Consider the following 21560-nt stretch of genomic DNA (forward strand, 5'->3'; position numbering starts at 1 on the left):
GCCAAGGTGTATCCCCATTCAAGCACACAATGCAACTACTCAGTCGTAACACTTTGTTAATGGGGTGGGCCGGCTGAAGAAGTAAATATTTGGAAAAATCACGTATCTATTGAGCTCATAAGGGTGGCTTGTTGGGTGAGTTGGTACATGGTACTTGGTAAGGGTATGCCAGCAAACGGAAAGTATGAATAGAAAAGAATCGCGAGGCAAGACACAGAAAGGATCACGAAGGGTCGTCTAACGACTGGCTGTATTGTTTGAGAAACGGCGTCCACAAAGACCAAACGGAGCACGCGTGACAGCACTGCAAGTCACTTGAAGGCAACCTATCTAACTACACGCGACAATCATTATCGAGAAACCGCAGCTCTTTGCCTGTCAAGAACAGAAATGGCGCGCTCACACGATTGTCCGAACTAAGTTTGCCGATGTAAAAAGCTTCTATATTCTCTCTTTCCTTTTGGATCTTAGCTTTCCAAATTACTGACAGGTTACTGAAGAGTGGGACGCAACCACATTGTGTACAATGTACCGGTAGATTACCGCCCGTGCTTCTGGAAAGCAAAATGGCATGCTCACGCATCCTATCAATGATACACCTACTTGACTGCCCGATGTACTCCTTGCCACAAGTAATGGGAATACTATAAGCCAAGCACGGGTCGCAACTACTAAACTTGTTATCAAGTGCGCTATTGCACTCAGCCCTTTTCGAGCCATGCTACGAGAGCACCCATATACAAGATTCCCCAGCTATCATGCACCAAGATTTAAAAATATGCAAATGCTACGCAGCGGGACACAACCAAGGTAATGTTGTTTGCCGTCACTTGAAGCTACTCAGAATATTTTTTTCCATTCCGCCAAATTGCACAATCACTCCTAATTAATTAATAAGCTTCCCAAATAATATAATTAGATGAAAAGTGTAAATGAGCAAATTGTGGAGCAACATGAAAAACTTCCGATGCAGCTTTCTGTTACATAAACACGTGCTACATAAAAAGCGTTTTTTCGACTGTGGAAGAAGTCCGCAGCTGCACGCAAAGTGCCTCGAGCGGCCAGTCGTGCAGCGGTCAGTCTCTTTAACGTACTATCAAAAACCACAACGAGATTGCTTATTCCAACAACCCTAGTCAACACTGCACGCTACACAGAATAAGGGATGATGACATTATTAGTTTTAATCGAATGATACCAAATTGTGATTTTTGATGAATTTAGAGTGAGCCAGTTTAAGTGACAGCATTCTGACTGCAGAGCACGGCAGTCATCAATATCGTGTATCTCTTTATATGTTTCGATGCCGTCAGCGTGAAGAAGAAATGAAAACTTTTGGATTGCTGAGGAAACGTCATCGATGACTATTACGAACAGATGCGGACCAACACGAAGTCTTGGGGCGCATAGCTTGATAGCGTGTTGCAAAAGAAGGTTGATCATTGACTCTCACGAAGCAGGACATCGAGGGGATGGCTGCGTAGTAGAGCTACAGTAGCAGCTTCAACACCGTAATGCGCTAGCTTTTCGAGTAGTAGAGGATGATTGACTACCTCGAGGCTTTGCTGAGGTCGCAGTACACAGCATAACGTTGCCCCCTTTGCGTGACGGGCGTGGAAACCTGCATAATGAAGCTGACAAGGTTGGTGGTCGTTGAGCGACCAGAGATAAGTCGGTACTGATTTGAAACGATAACATTTAGTGTGCTTAGTGTGCTGAACGAGAAGACACTGTAAATAGCTCATTCGGAAATCTTGGAAATTGCAGAAAATATAAATCGGCGGATAAGTTCTAACGTTGGTTTTCAGAAGCGGATTAGAAGAAAGGAAAATGTGGGTGGTTTTCCAAGCATATTTAGACAGTTATTTAGACAGAAATATTTAGATAGCTATTAAAGATTGATGTGAGCATAGGTATAAATATACTGCCGTAGGCTTCGATAACGGTAGCCAGGATTCAATCTGGGCCGCAGGGCAAAGGTAGCCCATGACGCCTGAGACATTCCATGTTGAGATTCTCGCCAAATGGTACCGAGCTGGAAAGTCTGGAAAGCTGGAAATGACTGTGCGTGAGACCTGTGATCGCGCTTATACTGGTAAATACAGAAGGACGGCAAGAGGCGGAATTCTCCTATCCGCTTGTTAGGCTCGGGACTTTTGGTTTTCCTGTGGACACGCTCTTTACGCTATATAGCAGTTCCCCGGAGAATCAGTGGGGACATTTACATCGCTTGGGCACGTAGCCATGAAGTCATGTAGGGGATGTAGTTATGTATGCAATTCACAATGATCTCGGTAAACCAATCGACCTGTTTCTCGACGTCGCATATACTAGTCAAGAGAGCCCAATCAGCTGCAGAGAAAAAAGTGAAAAGGCCAACATAGTGTCTATGGTTGAAACTAAGCGGGGGTGCTTGCTGACTCGATCGGCTGAAAAGGATGTGGATATATTAAGCAGGGGGTGCAACTTGTCAGGACGGAGAAGCGAAATGTCAGAATGAGACACTGTTACATTCTGTACATTTGACAGGCACAAGTCGAAAACATTACCGCGACAGTTCTCAGTTGCATAAAGCAAGTGGCAAAGGGATATGTATAATAACATAATACAATGCAGTGCTGAACGCAAAAAAAAGTGAATGGAAAAAGGTATAAACGAATGAAAATACACAATTCATGGATTTGACGTAATAAATAAACATAGTCATACATTGCACAGAAGTAATAAACGATTAAGTGGGCAATGAAGGGAATATACTGCATGAAAATGCTCAAGGTGCTCTTAGGTACGTACGCGCGTGACCAAAAAAAAACACCAGCAAAAAACAATATAATAATAACGAAGCAGCAGGATCACGGACGGTGAGTGACAGCACACAGACGACATGTTCCTGAATACAAAGTAAACTGTGAAACTTTTTGTACTTCGTGCAAAAGTTGAAATCCGCGATTGCACCGTAATGCTCGCACGACCATAATTAAAGTGTTGCCCCAATTTCTAGGATACTTGCCTAGGACCTAAAGAGACTCAGTCCATTAAAGGCAACGGCGTTCAGTATATTCCCACGCGCACGGTTTACACTAAGCCTATCGCAAATGAACGATAGAAGTTTGGACTAAGCAAAGAAGAATATTGTATTTGTTAGGTAAAAAAACATATCTTTCAGATCTATGATGCTAATTTTTAATATATAAATAGTTCTTGTTAAATAACGATTCAACACTGTAGGAAAGATAGAGAGAGAAGTCATAAGGGAAATGCAGGGAGGTTAACCAGGCTGAGCCCGGTCGGCCACCCCGCACTGTAGAAAGAGGTAAATGGACTAAAATATAAGAAGGAAGAGAGACGTTAACATTTTGCACAGTAGGAAGATGGTATTGTAGGAACTGCGTAGCCATAGAGGTAAGTATTCCGATATCCGTGAAATTTCCTATATTCTGCGTATTGACACGTGTACGTATTTATCCTCTTCTTGAGGACTGCATTTCACCCGCTATCAACTTCATGTTATCGCTCAGCACAAGACGCGCGTGTATGATTGGAACTTACTGGAATGTTATCGATTGTTCTGTGCAGTGTCGGTTGTCACCGAAGCTTGTGTAATCTGACTGTACGCGCGACGCGAATTCGCAAATTCTCTGCAATACTCTGCAAAGTTCGATGACTCACGTATAAAAGCTGACGCATGCCGACGCACTTGACCGGCAGATGAGATTCCGACGATCGCCAACTGTGTTCGCTGCTATCGTTGTGCTTTGAGTGTAACTTGTTTTTGTGAGCACAAGTTCGCCAATAAAAGTCAGTTCGTTATTCACAATTTTGCTACTGTGTTGTTGACGGTCACTACCACGTGACATCGGGTGGAGGTGCTGTGTTGTGTATACTGCATTTTAACTAGTGGACTATCATGCGAAGTAGTTTTTCATTTAGAACAATTGATAAGTAAATTGTAAGGGTGGGCAAATTTTCGAAGTTTCGAATATGAAACGAATATTGCGCACTACGTATTTGTAGTTGTATTCTAATAATAAATATTCAGTGTTTTTCAATATTAGAAACTAACATATTATGTCTTAACAACCGACTTCCAAAGTCTTGTTATTCTTCGCCTTCTGCTAAACAAAGTATAGGAATTATCAGAAGGGAAACAACGAAAAAAGTTTTCGAAGAAATACGCGAACAATATGGATAATGCAAACTTTGTTTTTGGTTTCGTGGCGGAAGCCTATATGGCGAACTGTAAGTTTTGCTTGTAGTCTGTCATTTAGTGTTTTTATTTTCCTTTAATCATATTGAATGTTTATTTTTTTATGCTAAGTCATGTATTCCTTGCAACATGCCCTTTTCAAGTGTTTATGGCAGACGTGTCCTTTAAATCTTTATTTTTCTTTTCCCACAACATCAGACCTTTTTTCGGCATCTATTTATTTAGCCTTCTGGTAAAGCTTCATTTCATACAGGAGCTATGCATTTTCGGAAAGCTTGTTCGCAACCAAGCTCTAAAGGTGTTGAGGGGCTATTCGTGTAATTTTTAATTACATTTAGTAAACTTGGGCTTAAAATTGATTCCTTGACCCAGATAGCTGTATTTTTGGACTAGTCAGTACAGGTGTGGTACGTAATTATATAGCAATAAATATTCCAGTTCTAAATACGTATATTAGATGTCATATATTCGCACCTTTCCATGGAGATGAGCGAATATCTCACTTGTGGTATACGAAACAAATAGTAATCTACACAGCTGACAGTTATAATCGCCTTCTACGCATTATGCATAGAATCCTCAGTTTTGCCAGTAGTGGTTCTGCTGGACGGAAATTGAGTACTTTTCCGAATAACTTTGCAGCCTACTCAATTTTGTATTACTTACAGTTTTCGCGCCCGAAACTAACACATATTCATTGAAGTGTGAAAGAAATAGGGAGTTATGTAGAAGCCTCAAAATCTTTTGCAGGAGGTAATATTCAGCTCTGTAAAGGATGCCAACAACCGTCGTGAGCTATGACAAAACATGAACTACGTACTTATCCCACGACATGCTACTTGCGAAAACTACACTCATAGTTTTACATTCAATCGTGAACTATACATCGGAGTAACATAAGTTCCAAAGGGTGTGGAATTCACATTTTTTGCGTGGAATATACTATTGCTTTTTCAGCAAATGCATTTAGAGCTTACTTCTCTAGTCGTTTTGATATCCGCAGGTTACCACCACCGGCACCAGTGTGCATCACTGGAAAGCGTTTTGCCAAATTTTTATGAAAGCGGTGTCCCATGAAGGTTCCAACTCTAGACAACCTCAAAATCCTACTTGAATATTGTGCCGCTTGGCTGAACCGCCGATAAAAAGCAAGGAATATGTGGAAAACAAGAAATGCACCACGCACCCCCCCCCCTTTTCTTTTGGAAATTCAGGTTGTGTTCCGCAACTCGTTCGTTTATGCGACACTCTGTCCTCCTGATGTAGGAAACTCTGCGACGTATCGCTGTGATAGGCCGGTTCTTGAATATAAGTCTGAAACAAGATTTTTCAGTCGCTGGTTGAGAGCCTTCGCCGCCCAGGGGATGTATGCCCGTCGACTCATTTTCACCGCGTCGGCATTATGGACAGGTCGTGCGCTAAAGCCACACGCCAACGGCCTCACTAGAAAGAGATGGTGGTGAACTGTTGTGCCAAAATTTCGAAAAGGCGGAAACTAGGCCACACTACTGCAGCGTGACAAATGCGCCTCTCCGAAGAGACCACCGTAGGATGGAGTCGCATACTAGCAAGGGAAAGTGCGGTCTGACCTCGAGACGCGAACGTTTGTTGCGACGTGGTGCACATGTTTGCGAGTGCGCCAGAAGCGCAGATTCCCCAATAGGTGGGCGTCCGTTTGAAGTGTCCGCAACTTGCGTCATTCAGTTGTAATTGATATTTTGGACATCAGTTTCCATGTATACATATTAGTAGGTCGTCAACCTAAGTAAATCATTTGGCAGCGCCGATCGGCGTGTATATTCTTCCTTCCTGTGTGTATTAGCGACTACTATTTATTTTAGGCAACAGGATTACCGTCTCTGAGTGGCGCACTGTCTATTAACAATGTCGGTTGCTTTACTGCACGTATGATCAGCCACTCTCTTTCAGCAAGCGACAGGTCGGTCACGACCATCTTCGCTGAAACGTATACAGGGTAGCGACGAGTGCCCTGAGAATTCCGCCGAATCCTATAAGCTTTCGCACAAAGTCCATTCCTGGGCAGCCGTATATACGATTCACCTATTCGCGTTGTGCTCAGCCTGGCAGCTTCGAGTACGTCGTCAAGGGTACAGCAATCGCCATGAAATGGCACTGCCCCTCGGTTGCTTATCACGCATTCATTGTGCGCGCGCCCCGCTTTACGATCTAACGCCACCTTTACAATTCTGAGTGGCATGAGCCTTGCAAGCAGACCAAACGTGCCCCAAGAGACGCTGCTGCTTCGTTCTGTTACTTATTTAGTATAGATGCGAAGGTTTACCCTGAACATTAAAATGCTAAGACCAAATGTGTGCAATCCTAAATGAACGGTGCTGTATAGGTGTCACAAGCTCTGTGTAGCTGCGATAGAGCCGCTTTTCATCCTACCACCTTTTTCACTGTGTTGTAGCATAAAACATAAATAAAGATTTGATTTGTTGATTGATTGATTCATTGATCGAACGATTGATTAATTGATTGATATATCAGAAATGACTCTATGCACACGTTTGCCGCGTAAGAAATATTGTGTAATTAAGAAAGGTCTTCCTGAACTTGTTTTAAAAGAACAAAATAGTGGCGGCTAAATGTGACATTGCGTCGTTCTTCGTTGCGTCAGGAAGTGCAGCGAACGAACAGCTGCAGCGATCGCTTACTTAGGCTCACCAGTTACTGTGGTATTTCTATTCCATTTTTCGTTATTTTTAGCCTGAAATGATAGTACCACTATACCACTAAGCTTCGACAAAGACTGTGATCAGAACAGGAATTGGCCTCCTTGGTGCAAAATTCGGCTACTACCTCCATCATGACATTTGCAGTTAACCCGTGGCCCTCATTTCCCAGTGACAGCGGAATACCTAAGGCAGAGGTCAGACTTGCGACGCGGCAGAGGGACTAACAAAACAGACAACTGCCGCCGCTGGAAACTAAGCATGACAACGTACAGCTCGCGAACGCTCTAGAGTGGGGCTTGCTTAGCAGGACTCGTTGAGGAATTATCAGACAAGGCTTGGAATATGTTAGCCTTAGTGAGGTTAGAAGAACTGGTGAGGTTTATACGGTGCTGACTAAAGGCCATGTTCTCTGCTACAGAAGTCTTCCTGATAAGATATAATGTGGGGTAGGACATCTAATTCGCAAGGACATAGCGGGCAACATTGATGAATTCTACAGCATTAAGGAGAGGGCAGCAGATGTCGTAATAAAGCTAAAAAGGAGATATAGATTAAAGGCAGTACAAGCCTACACTGCAACCTACAGTCATGATGCTGAATGAATAGAACGGTGTGTATAACAGTACAGCGCAGCAAACAGAACGATGTCATACCAACTCGTCCCAGTTGAAGCCTTACTGAATAGAAGAGTTTTATGAATATGTTGAATTAGCAATGAATATGGTGCAAGCAGTATACTGCAGTCATGGGTGACTTCAAAGCAAAAGTGGGGAAAAGGCAGGCTGGGGAGCAAGTAATTCGCAAATACAGCGCCGATTCTAGGAACAGTAGAAGAGCGATGTTGGCAGAATTCGCGGAAAGGAATAGACTCCGAATAATGAATTACTTGAAGCGCAGTAAGAGGTAGTGGACTTGAAAAAGCCCTAATGGCGGTAAAAAATAAATGAAATAGATTTCGTACACTTTGTCAATCCCAGCATAGTAAAGGATGAAAAAGTTCTGGCAGGGTAAAGGGCAGTGATAATAAGCTGGTGAGGTCTAGGATTGCTCTAAATTTGAAGAGAGAAAGAGCAAAATCAGTCAAGAAGAAAGACGCCAACCTAGATGCAATAAAGGTAAAAGCAAACAAATTCAGGCTGGTCATCGCAAGCAGATATGCAGCTTTAGAATAGGAAGCTGACGATACGTAGGGGTAATTAATCAAACCTTAACTAGGCTGAAATCAGAAGCAGTAAACAGCAGCAAAAACGCCGAGAGCAAGTGGAGATATAGAAAACCAGGTACAACCAAATTAGGAAGATCCACTAAGCTTCAACAAGATACTCCCTCACCACAACAGGAATCGGCCTCCCTCGTGCAATATTCGGCCACTCTCACCCAAATGGCTAATTCGATTAACCAATAGCCCTCAGTCACCAACAGCTGCGGAACACTTACCAAGGCGGCGGTCAGACCTGTAACGCAGCAGAGGGTGCTAAGAATCTCCTGACCCGAACAGATCGTCAATGGAAACTGACCCTTGCAACGTTTAGCACCCGAACACTCTCGAGTGAAGCAAGCCTCGCAGGACACTTTGACGAACTATCAGGCATTGTTCAGGATACCATACGCCTTAGTGAGGTTAGAAGAACTGGTGAAGCTTATACAGTGCTGACAAATGGCCACGTCCTCTGCTATAGAGGACCACTAGATAAAAAGCGCTTCAGAGTAGGGTTCTTCATCCATAAGGACATAGCGGGCAACGTTGACGAATTCTACAGAATTAATGATAGGGTAGCAGTAGTCGTAATAAAGCTGAATAGGAGGTATGCATTAAAGGTATTACAAACCTACGCTCCAAACTCCAGTCACGATGATCAATAAATAGAACAATTTTGTGAAGATGGTGATTGATTGATTGACTGATTGATTGATTTGCTTCGTCACAGAAAGTGTAACAGGGTAACATGAATTAGAGATGCAGAAAGTGCAAGCTCAGTAAAATGTAGTAATGGGTGACTTCAATGAAAAAGTGGGGAAAGAGCAGGCTGATGAATAAGTAATTGGCAAGTACTGCGTGGATTCTAGGAAAACTCGAGGAGAGATGCTGGTACAATTCGTGGAAAGGAATAAGCTGCGAATAATGAACACCTTCTTCAGGAAGCGTTGGAACAAAAAGTGGACTAGAAGAGCCATAACGGTGAAACTAGAAATGAAATCGATGTCATACTTTTGTCTTTTCCCAGCATAGTGAAGGACGTAGAAGTATTAGGTAGGGTAAAGTGCAGTGATCATAGGTTAGTGAGGGCTAGGATTCATCTCAGTTTGAAGAGATAAAGAGTGAAATCGGTCAAGGAGAAACAGGCCAACTTAGACGCAGTTAAAGGTAAAAGCAGACCAATTCAGGCTGGAACTTGCAAACAAATGTGCAGCCTTAGAACAGAAAGATGAAGATGACATAAAAGGGCCAATAAATGAAACCGTAACTAGGCTAGCTTCAGAAGCAGCAAGTGAAGTAGGAGTTAGGGCACCAAGGCAACCAGTACGTAAGCTCTCCCAAGTAACAAAGGACCTAATAAAGAAACGACGAAGAATGAAAATCTCCAACTCAAAAGCTCAGATAGAATTGGCAGAAGTGTTCAAACTAATCAACAAGGAGAAAATGAAGGATATCTGAAATCATAACTGAGAAAGCAGTAAAAAATGAACGCAGCGCGAAATCAGTGAGAAAGAAACTTCGCATAGTACAAACCAAGATGTATACACTGAAAGATAAGCAGGGTCATGTCATGAGCAATCTCGAAAATATTGTAAAAACGGTGCCCGAATTACATACCGACCTGTACCGTTTCCAAAGCAGCCACGATACCTCCATTTGAAGTTGTAATGACGGGTTGCAGAGGCTCCTTCTAAAACTAGCGATGGAGTTAGAAGGGCCTTGCAAGACATGAAATGGCGAAAAGCGGCAGGGGAAGTTGGACTAACAGTCGATTTAATCAAAGATGGAGGAGACATAATGCTTGAAAAACTGGCGGCCCTTTATACAAACTGTCTATCGACTTGACGGGTCCCAGACAACTGGAAGAATGTCAACATAATACTATTCGACAAAAAGCGAGACATCAAAGAATTGAAAAATTATAGGCCGATTAGCTTACATCCAGTATTATATAAAATATTCACCAAGATAATCCCCAATATAGAAAGGGTCACACTGGACTTCAGCCAATCAAGGGAACATGCTGGTTTCAGGAAAGGATATTCTATAATGGATCACATCCATGTCATCAATCAGGTAATCGAGAAATCTGCAGATTACAATAAGCATCTCTATATGGCTTTCACAGATTACGAAGAGGCATTTGATTCAGTAGAGATACCAGCAGTCACAGAGGAATTACGTAATGAAAGCCTACAGGACGCTTACGTAAATATCTTGGAAAGTATCTACAGAGATTCCACAGCTACCTTAATTCTCCACAAGAAAAGTAGGAAGATACCTATAAAGAAAGGAGTCAGACAAGGAGACACAATCTCTCCAGTGCTATTCACTGCGTGCTTGGAAGAAGTCGTCAAGCTGTTAAACTGTGAAAGCTTTGGAGTAAGGATCAACGGCGAATATCTCAGCAACGTTCGATTTGCAGCTGACATTGTCCTGTTCAGCAACACTGGGCACGAGTTACAACAAATGTGAAGACCTTAACAGGGAGAGTATACGAGTGGGATTGAAGATTAATATGCAGTAGACAAAAATGATGATCAATAGCCGGGCAAGGGAACAAGAGTTTAGGATCGCCAGTCAGCCTCTAGAGTCTGTGAAAGAGTACGTTTGCCTAGGTCAACTACTCACAGGGGACCCTGATCATGAAAATAAAATTTGCAAAAGAATAAAAATGGGTTGGATCGCATACAGCAGACATTGTCAGCTCGTGACTGGAAGCTTACCATTATCATTAAAAAGAAAGGTGTACAAACAATGCATTCTTCCGGTGGTGACATATGGAGCTGAAACATGGAGACTGACAAAGAAGCTTGAGAACAAGTTAAGGAACGCGCAGAGAGCGATGGAACGAAGAATGTTAGGCGTGACGTTAAGAGACAGGAAGAGAGTGGTGTGGACCAGAGAGCAAACAGGGATCGCCGATATTATAATTGACATTAAGAGAAAGAAATGGAGCTGGGAAGGTCATGTAATGCATAGGTTAGGACCATTACTGTTACAGAATGGGTGCCAAGTGAAGGGAAGTGCTGTCGAGGAGGGCAAAAGACTAGGTGGGGTGATGAAATTAAGGAATTTGAAGGCGCTAGCTGGAATCCGTTGGCGCAGGATAGGGTTAATTGGAGATCGCAGTGAAAGGCTTTCGTCGGGAGCGAAGGCACCAAGGCAACCAGTAGGTAAGCTGTGCCAATAACGAAGGAGGTAATAAAGAAATGAGAAAGCATGCAAGCGTCTAACTTAAGAGATCAGATAGAATTTATCTCTGAAGATTTATCGCTGAGTTGTGAAAGCTATATAAGCTTTTACAAAGAACAAGTTAAGCAATATTTGAAATTATAGCGTCGGAAATATTGAGGAAGCAGTAAAAATGCCTGCAGCATGAAATCAGAAGAAAACATGGCATAGGACAAGGCAAGATTCGCGCAGTGAAATATAAGGATGGTAATTTCGTCATCAATCCAGATGATGTAGTAAAAGCAGCAGAAAAATTTTATACTGACCTATAGAGTATCCAGCGCAGCCACGCAACCTTCATTGGAAGTAGTGATGGACAATATACAGAGGCTCCTTCTATAACTAGGAATGAATTTGGAAGGGCGTCGCAACAGATGTGCCGGGGAAAAGCGGCAGAAGAAGAGAAATTAACAATCGACTTAAATAAGTATCAAAGGTGGAAGAGATGTTATGCTTGAAAAACTTGCACCCCTTTATACGCGATGCCCCAAGACCTAAATGTACCAGAGCTGGAAGAATGCCAGCATTATGCTAGTGCTTAAGAAGGGAGACTTTGAAGAATTGAATTATAGGCCCATCGGCTTGCTTACCGTATTGCAGAAAATATTGACCAAGATACTTTCCAATAGAGTCAGAGCCACACTTCAGTCACCAAATAAACAGGCTGGCTTCAGGAAGGGCTATTCTATAGCGTATTACGTACAGGTCATCAATCAGGTGACATGGCGTACAACAAAACTGCCTATATGGCTTTCATAGATTAGGAAAAGGAATTTGCTTCAACAGAGATGCCTGAAGTCATGGAGGCACTGCGTAATCAAGGAGTACAGGAGGCATACGGGAATTGTTTGGGAAACGTGTACATTCCACAGACACCTTGGTTCTCCACAAGAAAAGTAACAAAAAAGTTACTCATCAAGAAAGGGGTCAACCAAGAAAATACAATCTCTCAAATGCTTTTCACTGCATGCTTAGAAGTATTCACGCTATTAGAGTGAGAAGGCTAAGGAGTGAAGATCAACGGCGAATATCTCAGCAAACTTCAGTTTGAAGATAACATTGTCCTGTTCAGCAACACTGGGGATAAATTGCAACAAATGATTGAGGACCTTAACCGAGATAGTGTAAGAGTGGGCTTGAAGAGTATAATGTGCTGAAGACAAAGATCATGTTTAATACCCTGGCAACAGAACAAGCATTCATGATCACCAGTCAGCCTCTTGAGCATGTGAAGGAGTATCTTTACCTACCTCGATCACTCATCGGGAATGATCATGAGAAGGAAATTTACAGAAGAATAAAAATGGGCTGGAGTGCATATGGCACAATATATCAAATCCTGATTGGTGGCTTACCACTGTTGTTGAAAAGAAATGTGCAATCATGGCATTCTGCCAGTGCTAATTATGGCGCATAAACTACGAAGTATAGAAAGATGCTCCAGAACAAGTTAAGGACCACGCAAAGAGCGATGAAACGAAATATGTTCGGCGTAACGTTCGGCGTGACAGAAAGAGAGAAGTATCGATCAGTGAGCAAATGGGCATAGCCGATATTCTAGTTGATATTAAAAGAAAGATATAGATTTGGGCAGGCCATGTAATACTTAGGGCAGATAACCAGTGGAACATTGGAGATAATGAATGCGTGCCTGGGGAAGGGAAGTGTAGGCGAGGGCGGCAGAAAATAAGGCGGAGGGGGATGGAATTAGGAAATTTGCAGGCGTAGCTTGGAATCAGCTAGCGCAAGACAAGGGTAATTGGAGATCGCTTGGAGAGGCCTTCATCCTGCATGCAGTGGACTTAGAAAATAGTCTAATGATGGCAATGATAATTATGATGATGATTATGAATAAAAAAGGGTAGACAAATATCCTAGCCTTTTCATGCTTCTGTGTCAGCTTCAATGTCGCCGCTAATAAGTAAAGAAGATGAGATATCGCAGCTCGACACAAAGGAAAGAGAAAGACCCGGCCTGGACATTCAAATATATGACCTGTCCTTCAGGCGTACCACGACTACGTTCAAATGCTCTATTCCGTCTGAAGAAGTCAGTCACTCATTCTCCCGTCATCACCCATCCCGTAATCACAGCTGGATGGCTAACGTCTCCTTGGCGGAGCTTGTATAACCGAGTCGACCACTTGGCAGCAGAGGCAGCTGAGCGACATGCCTATTCGCCGTCATTTTGTTCTGCAGCTCTCAAGATTGCCAAATGTGCTGCTCAAACGAACGTAGTTCATCGGCACCTCAAGCGCGGGCACAAGGGCGTAGTGCAGCCAGAAGCGCAGCTGAATGATGGACGTTATGGTGGTGGAGCTGATATAACCAGTGAACAAGCTGGGTCAACCACCTGGCAGCAGAGGTAACTCATCGGCACAACCATTTAACACCATTTTGTTCTTAAGCATAGTGAAACAGAGCGCTAGCTTAAGAATTCTCAAACATTTCGTGCATCTGTTGCTGCTTCAACATATTGATATGTGCTAGTATTTTCTTCGTATTACAATTGCTTAGCATATTACTCTTGTTGTGGTGCACCTGTCTTGCGGATAGACAAGGCACTCCCAGACTACTCGCATTGACACTCGTAATGTCTAGCATTTACATTCGTGAAATTCGCGCAAAATGGAGAGCTCAAGGGCAGCATAGCATTAATAAACTAGAAGTTTGAAGAGATGAAGAAGCTAGGTGCCGCCTGTACAGAAAGAGAGGCCTTGACGAAGGAAGAGGAAAACCTGCGCGAACTTTGCAAAAGATATGAATTAGCCATTGAACAGTTGCGAAATAGAGGTGTTAAGAGTTACAGCACTCGCGCCGGTGTAGTTTACAACTGAACGATCTAGTGCAAAGAAAACACGAGAATGCCACCTATTTTGTCAAAATAGATGGTTCTATATATAGGAGTTCATAGCCATCATGGCAAGATGGTGCACTGTGACAAGAGTCGCGCTGCAGATTCATTGACTAAAGCGTCCTTCAGCCACCTTGGTGGAGCTTGCAAAAAAAGTGGACCCTTTATTGAACATTAAAACGTGTTGATTCACAAAGCACAACGTGCTCAACCTTGTAGAAACACGCCACAGCGCCACTTTACGATTGTAGACGCGCAGAAAATTTCGGCGACGAACGCATCCAGTACTTCTATCTTCAGCGTCAGAATATGCGCGCGCACAGTAACTCAGTAACGCGCCAAGCTTCTCAGAGCGCTTGCTTGCTCGAGTGAAATTTGTTAGGGTGTTTATTCCGCCTCTTTGGTCATGCATCCATGGCCTTATGGTTAGGGCATTGGGCTTCTGTGCTGCCAAACTGGGTTCGAAACCAATAATCGGATATGTAATATCTTTTAACTATACTCCGTTCCATACATGGCAGTCAACGCTGTGTAAGCTAGGCAAGAAGTTCGGTCAAGAAAAGTTATTACTCCGCGCGTTCCGTCCATGCTTCGCTGCACGCCAACAGCGTTCGCTCGCGCGAGCATGCACGTGCGGCTCCTCGCGACGGGTCGCAAATAAAAAGCCCCAAAAGAACAACAAAAATAACAACTATCTAAAATCAATGCATTAGCAGCCGTATATGACAGTGTCCTTGTTTCTAAGGATTAAAACTTGTTTCATTCAATACTGAGCCTATATACAAAACAGTTGCGCCCAATTTCGGTCAAAAAACATCGAACTATACCCAAGTGCGAACGAAGCCACTGCAAGAACTCTCTCGCCTCCGCAGTGTTGACTGCTATGTATGGAACGGAGTATAGTGGCACGATTTCCGTGAGCTGTGGGAGCGCGGCGTTTTGACATCAGTGTGCATATGCGCAGTCGATTGTGGTTAAATTCTACCACCAAAGTGCAGAAAGAAGTTAAGAAAGTTTCGCTTTAAAAATTTTTCGGGGACTCGAACCGACGCAATTTCACACTCGTGTTCATAAGCGCTCCTCGCCTTCGAGCTCTCCACCAACCGTAATATTCTTGAGTAGCAATGCTCGGAAGATTCTTTATTCACGTCTTTCACAGAAACAGGTCTGCACTACAGTGTCTGCCAGTAGATGGTAGAATGATTTGTCATGAAATTTTCCCTCGAAAATCACCAAGCAGAGTTACTCAAGCGCGGTTGCATGGAAGCCGCCAAGATAATAAATAAAACCAAGGATCTTGGCGCAATCAAACTCATCTAGATACCAGGTCGTCCTGGCATCGGGGGAAATGAACTCGCCTATGTGGTGGTCACTGCGCACGCAACATACCAGTGGCGCCCCGACAGTGAGGCGAGCATCGAACTCGAACCGGTAGACTGAAGCCGATCGACAATCGTTGAATATAACAAAAGGGCTCGAATTAAATTCGCCCCGCCCCATCGGAAGCTAAGTAAAGCGGAACAAGTCACTTGGAGGAAGTTGCAAACGAAAACTTACCCACACCTACATCTCCTACATAAAATAGATAAAGAGCGATATCCAGATGAGTGCCCGTGGTGTGGGGCCGAGCCCACGCTGGACAACATCACGTGGGAATGCTTCAAGACAACACTCACGACGCTACAACGCGAGAGGAATGGAAGGCCTTGCTCTCAAGCTCGGAGGAGGCAGCCCAGATGGTTGTCACACTCCGGGCAAGCCGCAGAGCTCAAGCCAGCGGATCCCTAGAATAAGGGCCCCGACCAAATTGAAGACCGCTCATCCTATTTTCTAGAATAAATGTTTCCCGCTACAGGATGACGAAGTGCACCGCCGCCGTCTTCCCGGGCGGTAGAGAAACGCGACACATGCAGTACCACCACCAAGACCGCAATATTTATACTTTCAAACGCCGAAAATCTGTCGCACCACAGTACGTGCGTGCCGCCATTTGGCGACTAAAGCCTGTTTCACATGATGCGATTTTCGTCGCACCGGAAGTGCGATTTCCGTCGTTTGCGATGAAAATCGCAGTCGCAGTGCCGACCTCCCGATTTTCGGCTGCCACCAACCGGTTGGTCGCACAGTCGCACCGTTGCAGCGATCGCTGCCATTTTCTCGCACGACAAGTGCAATGCGCGGAGACGTGGATTGTCGAATTCGTACGTACGCGAAGGGAGAATAAAAAACTTGTATCGCAGGCTACATTGTCCCATTTGTACGCGTTCGGTGACACGCTACGCAGCAAATGAAGTGCATTTTCACGTTTGCTTCGTACACCTTTGCGAGTTGTAACGAGAGGACATGACCTTTTGTGGCCATCACAATATTCTTTTGTTGAATAGCATACAAAAATCGTGCCTGCGGAGCAGTTTAAATAATTTCAACCTCGGCAAGGGCAAATGACAAGACAGCAAAGTACCCGAAGTTTCAACGTTGTGCCAAACGCGGTACCGTTCAGTCGCATGTTCTTGTCGGTTTTCAGGCGTGAATTTCCCGATGCATCTTGGTTATCTTACCTGACTTATTAACTTTGACAGAGCAAACGTGTAGGCTATCGTAATGAATTTTCTACGATAGCATTAAATCCGTGGCTTGAATAAACAGCGTCGTGAATTTCTTTTCGAATATTACATTAAGTTGAACCTCTTCTCTGGGTTAATGGGCTAACATTGGACTTGCAGGCATTGCACAACACTGGAAGGCTGTACCGTAATAACTGCAGAATAAACAACAGTCTCTTTTTATATGCGCAATCGGGAATCCACGAAAGGTTCCTATTTATTATTATAATAAAAATTCATGAATAATTTGATAAATGACAGTCTGTCCATTAATGCAGACCGAGTATGCTGTCATGAATTTGCATGAGAAGGCAACGCGCATTTTTCGGTGGTTATGCCATCAAGCCTTGTGTTTGCAGTTGGGTTGCTATCCACTGCAGTCGCGTCCGCATATAAAGGTGAGTAACTCCGGAAGTCGACAAGCGCATGTCATCTGCATATATGGATAGGCAGACTGTCTTTGGTTGAAAATCAGAGATCGATGGGCGTAACACCGAACAAAGTGGAGCGTAATATTCCTGCCTTACGCGCGCCGCGGTACGAGTGTTGTGCAGGTGTGAGACTCCCTTCAGTTTGATGGAAAAAAAACGGGCGGTTTATATAGTCCTGTAACAATCCTAACATACGGGCGCCAATTCCGATTGCATTGATAGAGTTGAAGATGGCCTAATGGGCAACATTGTCATATGCGGCTTTACATAGAGAAAGATCGCAACTGATGTGCGCTTGTAAATTTTCTCTTGTTAGACAAATGTTGGGAGGCAAATAACATTGTTAATAAAGAAACGGCCCGATCAAAGCCTGCCATGAAGACAGGGTAGGCGATGTTAAGTTTGAGATACCATTCCACACATGCGAGCACTATATTTTCCTTCCTATGCAGCTTGCCAGAGCAATTGGGTGATATGCCATATTGATAATTCTCTCCAGGTCCTCACGGCTTTCCCTATGCCAGTTTAGGGCGTGTTGGACAAGAGGCCAGAAGAGCCCTACTCGCATGCTTCAATAACTCGTGGCATACCAGTAGTGCTCCTTTGCAGCGGAAGTGAATCGGCTGATACGACTGCGCATCAAAACTTCTTGCATGCGGACAACGTGAATTTCCCTTCGCCAATGCCCTTGTTGATCAATTTTTACCGGCCGGAAGGACTAATGACGTATTTGTTCTTATTGTGCCGGGTCTAATATTAGGCATCAGCCTAGGAACAAAATCGATTGAAGAGGGAAGTTTATTTATATACGTTTGCCCTTGGCCTCTTGTCAATGTCGTACGTGCCTCGTGTTTGTGTTCTGACCTAAGTGACTTAGTGATTTGCAGTTATTACGGCATGCTGGTTGAGCAACACACACAGACGCGCAGAGACGAGGTTTTGGTCAACAATGGTACCACCTACACTCATGTATGCAAATGATACGGCATGTTGGCTGGCAAATGCCAAGTGAATGCGTCAATTCCTTGTAGGATCTTGCGGAAACGTATACACGCATATCGGTACGTATTCGCAGAAAAAAATTGCTGCCATGTGTTTCTGATAGAACCTGCTATTTATAAAATTGTATGCGTTGTATGCGAGCTCTTTTCACGCTATATACATATTAGAGCCCCATCTGGCCACAACAACAGCCGAAAGAACATGGTGTCGCTAACACGGCTTCACAAAATATGGAGACTAACGCAAACCTGCCCGAACGACGTCTTTGTCACGGTGCGAAACCTAAGGAGCAGCACAGACAGGAGCACACAGCACCATAGCAAATCGACATTGTTGCTCGATAACATGGCCGCCACATGAAAAAATACTACATGACACAACTCCACTCCACACTTTGCCACTCCGTACCACTCCACACTTTTCTCCTAGCGCGCGGATTGAGTAGGACCTCTCCTCAGTTGTTTCCTTCCTCCGTGGTGCTCCCCGAAAATCGCATCGACTGCAGCAATTTTCTTCGTGATGGTCATAGCATGTGAAGAGGCCTTTATACCACTGACTAACGCGCAGATTACCGGGGCTACGTAAAAACACGGCAGCGCCCAGACCAGCCCGGACGACGGTAACTCGGACCGTCCGCTTGGATGCCGTTTCGCCATTGCTACTTGCTCTTCGTCAGGACAGTAACAAACCAATGGTGAAAATAAGCCATCGCTTAGTCCAATTTTAGGCAGAGGACAAATTATTAGCGATGCTTTATCGTTATTATTCAGATCAGATATTTATTTTGACCCTACTAGGCCAATAGCTACGGCTCCGAAACACCGAGTCAGGAAAGTGTTTTGTTTTCGACCTAGCAGATCGAACCACAGCAATAGCGTTAGTAAGCCTAATTCTTGACTGCATCATTCAATTTTATCGTACACTCTAGCACTACGTGATGGTGGTATGCTAAAAAGATAATCTCTAGACATGTCTTCTGCGGCTGCGAGGAGAGACGTCGCATGCGCAGAGTGCCTAACATACCACTGAAAATTAATCATGCCTCACGCAAAGCTAAAACGGTCTTCTCAAGGTATTCGTCGCGGTGATGTGCGCACGCAGCCCGTGCAGCTAGTTGGCGATTGCTAGTACTGAGAGCTGAAAAAGAGAGCAGGACTGTGGCGGCAGTCACCAGAAACGCCGAGCAGATGGCCGTGCTAAGTGTGCTTGGGCTTACTTTTCGCACTTTTCTCACCGCGTTCATCATACAGCCAGCTGCCGTTCCACTACTAAAGCCAGGCTTTCTTTACAAATTGTAAGGGTTTTGATGGTGTGCTGGTTCGACTGTGATAAGGAGGGGGAATGCGTATAGGCGGTATGCGGAGAAAAAAAGAACTTGAGAGGAGGCTGTGAAAGGGGTGAGAACGAAAGGAGAAGGGTTAGGGTAGAACACGGCGCTGATTGACTGGTTGCGTAAGTGATGACGTCATCGACACCGTGTTGATATTCCACTTCGCTCGGTAAGCCGCAGAGGAGACGCTCCTTAGTAATGTGTATTACATTGGCACTCTGGTTTGGAGCGTTGTATAACACCACAGAAATGGCTCCCAATAAAGCTCGGCTTCGAGCAATGAAAAGTGGGACAGCTGCTTTAGCCAAAAGACTAGAAGCTGGATGGCGCAATAAGGGTACCAAGGCAGTGAAACTACGACAAACTTTTTCCTGTACACCTTGGCGTTTACAGCACCATCATCCTTGATGTCACTTCGTTGCGTGCAGTGCTATTTCTGATTGTATTTTAGGCGGCGTAATCCGTGATACGTAAAGCCGTTGTGATCCAATACTTAAATCATTGCTATTGGCCTGATATGCTTACGTTGGTAACATAGCAGGCAAACAATTGTACGTCGAGCAACTTACCAGGAATGTAGGAGAAATGCTTAGAGGCTGAGACGAACAGCCTGCAACGCTATATTACTTATTGGTAGTAATCACTGATCCTCAAGAATCTGTTGAATTCACGCGTATATAATCGTTTTTCTAAAATCGTATGTGAAACTTCAGCCGCAAATGCAAACATGGAAGAACGCACGTATACGTAGCACGCTGATGCAGGATACTTCTGTGGTTACGGTTTATCGCATGTTCCGAGCCCTTGAACATAATTGCAGGCAATTGGGTTGCCCTGGAAGGTTGTACATTGTCATCACCACAGGCTGTACTGAATATACCCGATTATTCTTTGATGTCGCGGAACAATAAAGAAAGCTGCGTACGGGACGGACGCGCTACATACAGAGCTGGACCTCAACGCGACAGTAATGCTCAGAATAGCTTGCACGCTATCGTGAATATTTATCTATAGTCTAGGGTGGTGTTTCCAGAGTGGCGCAGCCTGCTAAATTCCCAAATATAATTTTCCGCTAACCTTGGCGTGAGTCGTTCAGAACGGCGGTCTGTCAATAGGCCATACAGGCCATTCACCATCCCGCAATGAATGGCACCCGTGAGTGCAATAGCATTTCGTCCTTCAACTTTGTCCTGAGGCAAAAAAGAAATTTAGCAAATACTATACCTATGCACTACAAGTTTATCATTATTGATAAAGGGAGAAGCAAACACATATGTTAGTACTGGTCACAAGGAAAAAAAGAGAAAGGCGACAAGCGCTAAAGACTCTGAGTTTTTCTTAAGTGATAGAAACGGTAATAACACGAACAGTGATAAAGTTTCGACTGCCATGTGATCTTAAGCACAACAATCCGTAGGAGAAGGCTTCACGTTCATCGCACACGACGTTGAACTTGTATTTGGCGAAACGCCTCCTGAACTGCGCGCCCGCCGCTGTCCACCTCGGATCACGGGCGGCCACCCACCTCTGACAGCCAGCACGAGCTTTCTACACATTTTTCGCTTAATTTGCCGAGTTACGTTTCAAACATACAGTATGTTCGTTCTGATTCAGCGCTATAGCAGAGAATTTTCTCTATATCCCACAAAACATCCTCTCTTCACATAATTGCACACAGAAGGAATTTCAGGAAACTTTAGTTTTTTACTCACTTTGCCCTAGGTAAGCTTTATTTGCCCTCCATGGTTTAACACTCTCTGTGCCTAACGCCGTTCTTTTCTATTGCGTATCGGTCTGCCCGGTACCGGGAATCTACTCACCCGGAAATGGATAGGGTGAGCCCATTTTCTTACTTATAACTGTTCATCTAAGCGGAAGGCCGACATGGAGCAGTGGTTAGAGTGGTTAGAGGGGTTAGAGCGCTCGATTTGAAGCGGAATGAATGTTGGATAGGTTTTCCGTACCACTTCCCATTCGTTTTCTTTTATGAACAGCTCTTCGAA

The 21560-nt window shown here is 44.1% G+C and overlaps 1 protein-coding gene across 7 annotated transcripts in view; it reads left to right on the forward strand.

The window, feature by feature from the left end:
* Window positions 1–21560, forward strand: part of LOC135897978 (uncharacterized) — an 82966-nt gene that overhangs the window by 21458 nt on the left and 39948 nt on the right. For 2 of the 7 annotated variants that reach the window (XM_065426690.2, XM_065426691.2), the window contains exon 3: window positions 13537–13702. The exons of the other annotated variants lie outside the window; for them this stretch is intronic. In XM_065426690.2, coding sequence (XP_065282762.1) covers window positions 13537–13702 — 166 coding nt within the window. The remainder of the gene's footprint in view (window positions 1–13536; window positions 13703–21560) is intronic. 7 annotated transcript variants of the gene reach the window in all.

Source organism: Dermacentor albipictus, chromosome 1, assembly GCF_038994185.2.
Source record: "Dermacentor albipictus isolate Rhodes 1998 colony chromosome 1, USDA_Dalb.pri_finalv2, whole genome shotgun sequence".
In the NCBI taxonomy this organism is placed as follows: domain Eukaryota; kingdom Metazoa; phylum Arthropoda; class Arachnida; order Ixodida; family Ixodidae; genus Dermacentor; species Dermacentor albipictus.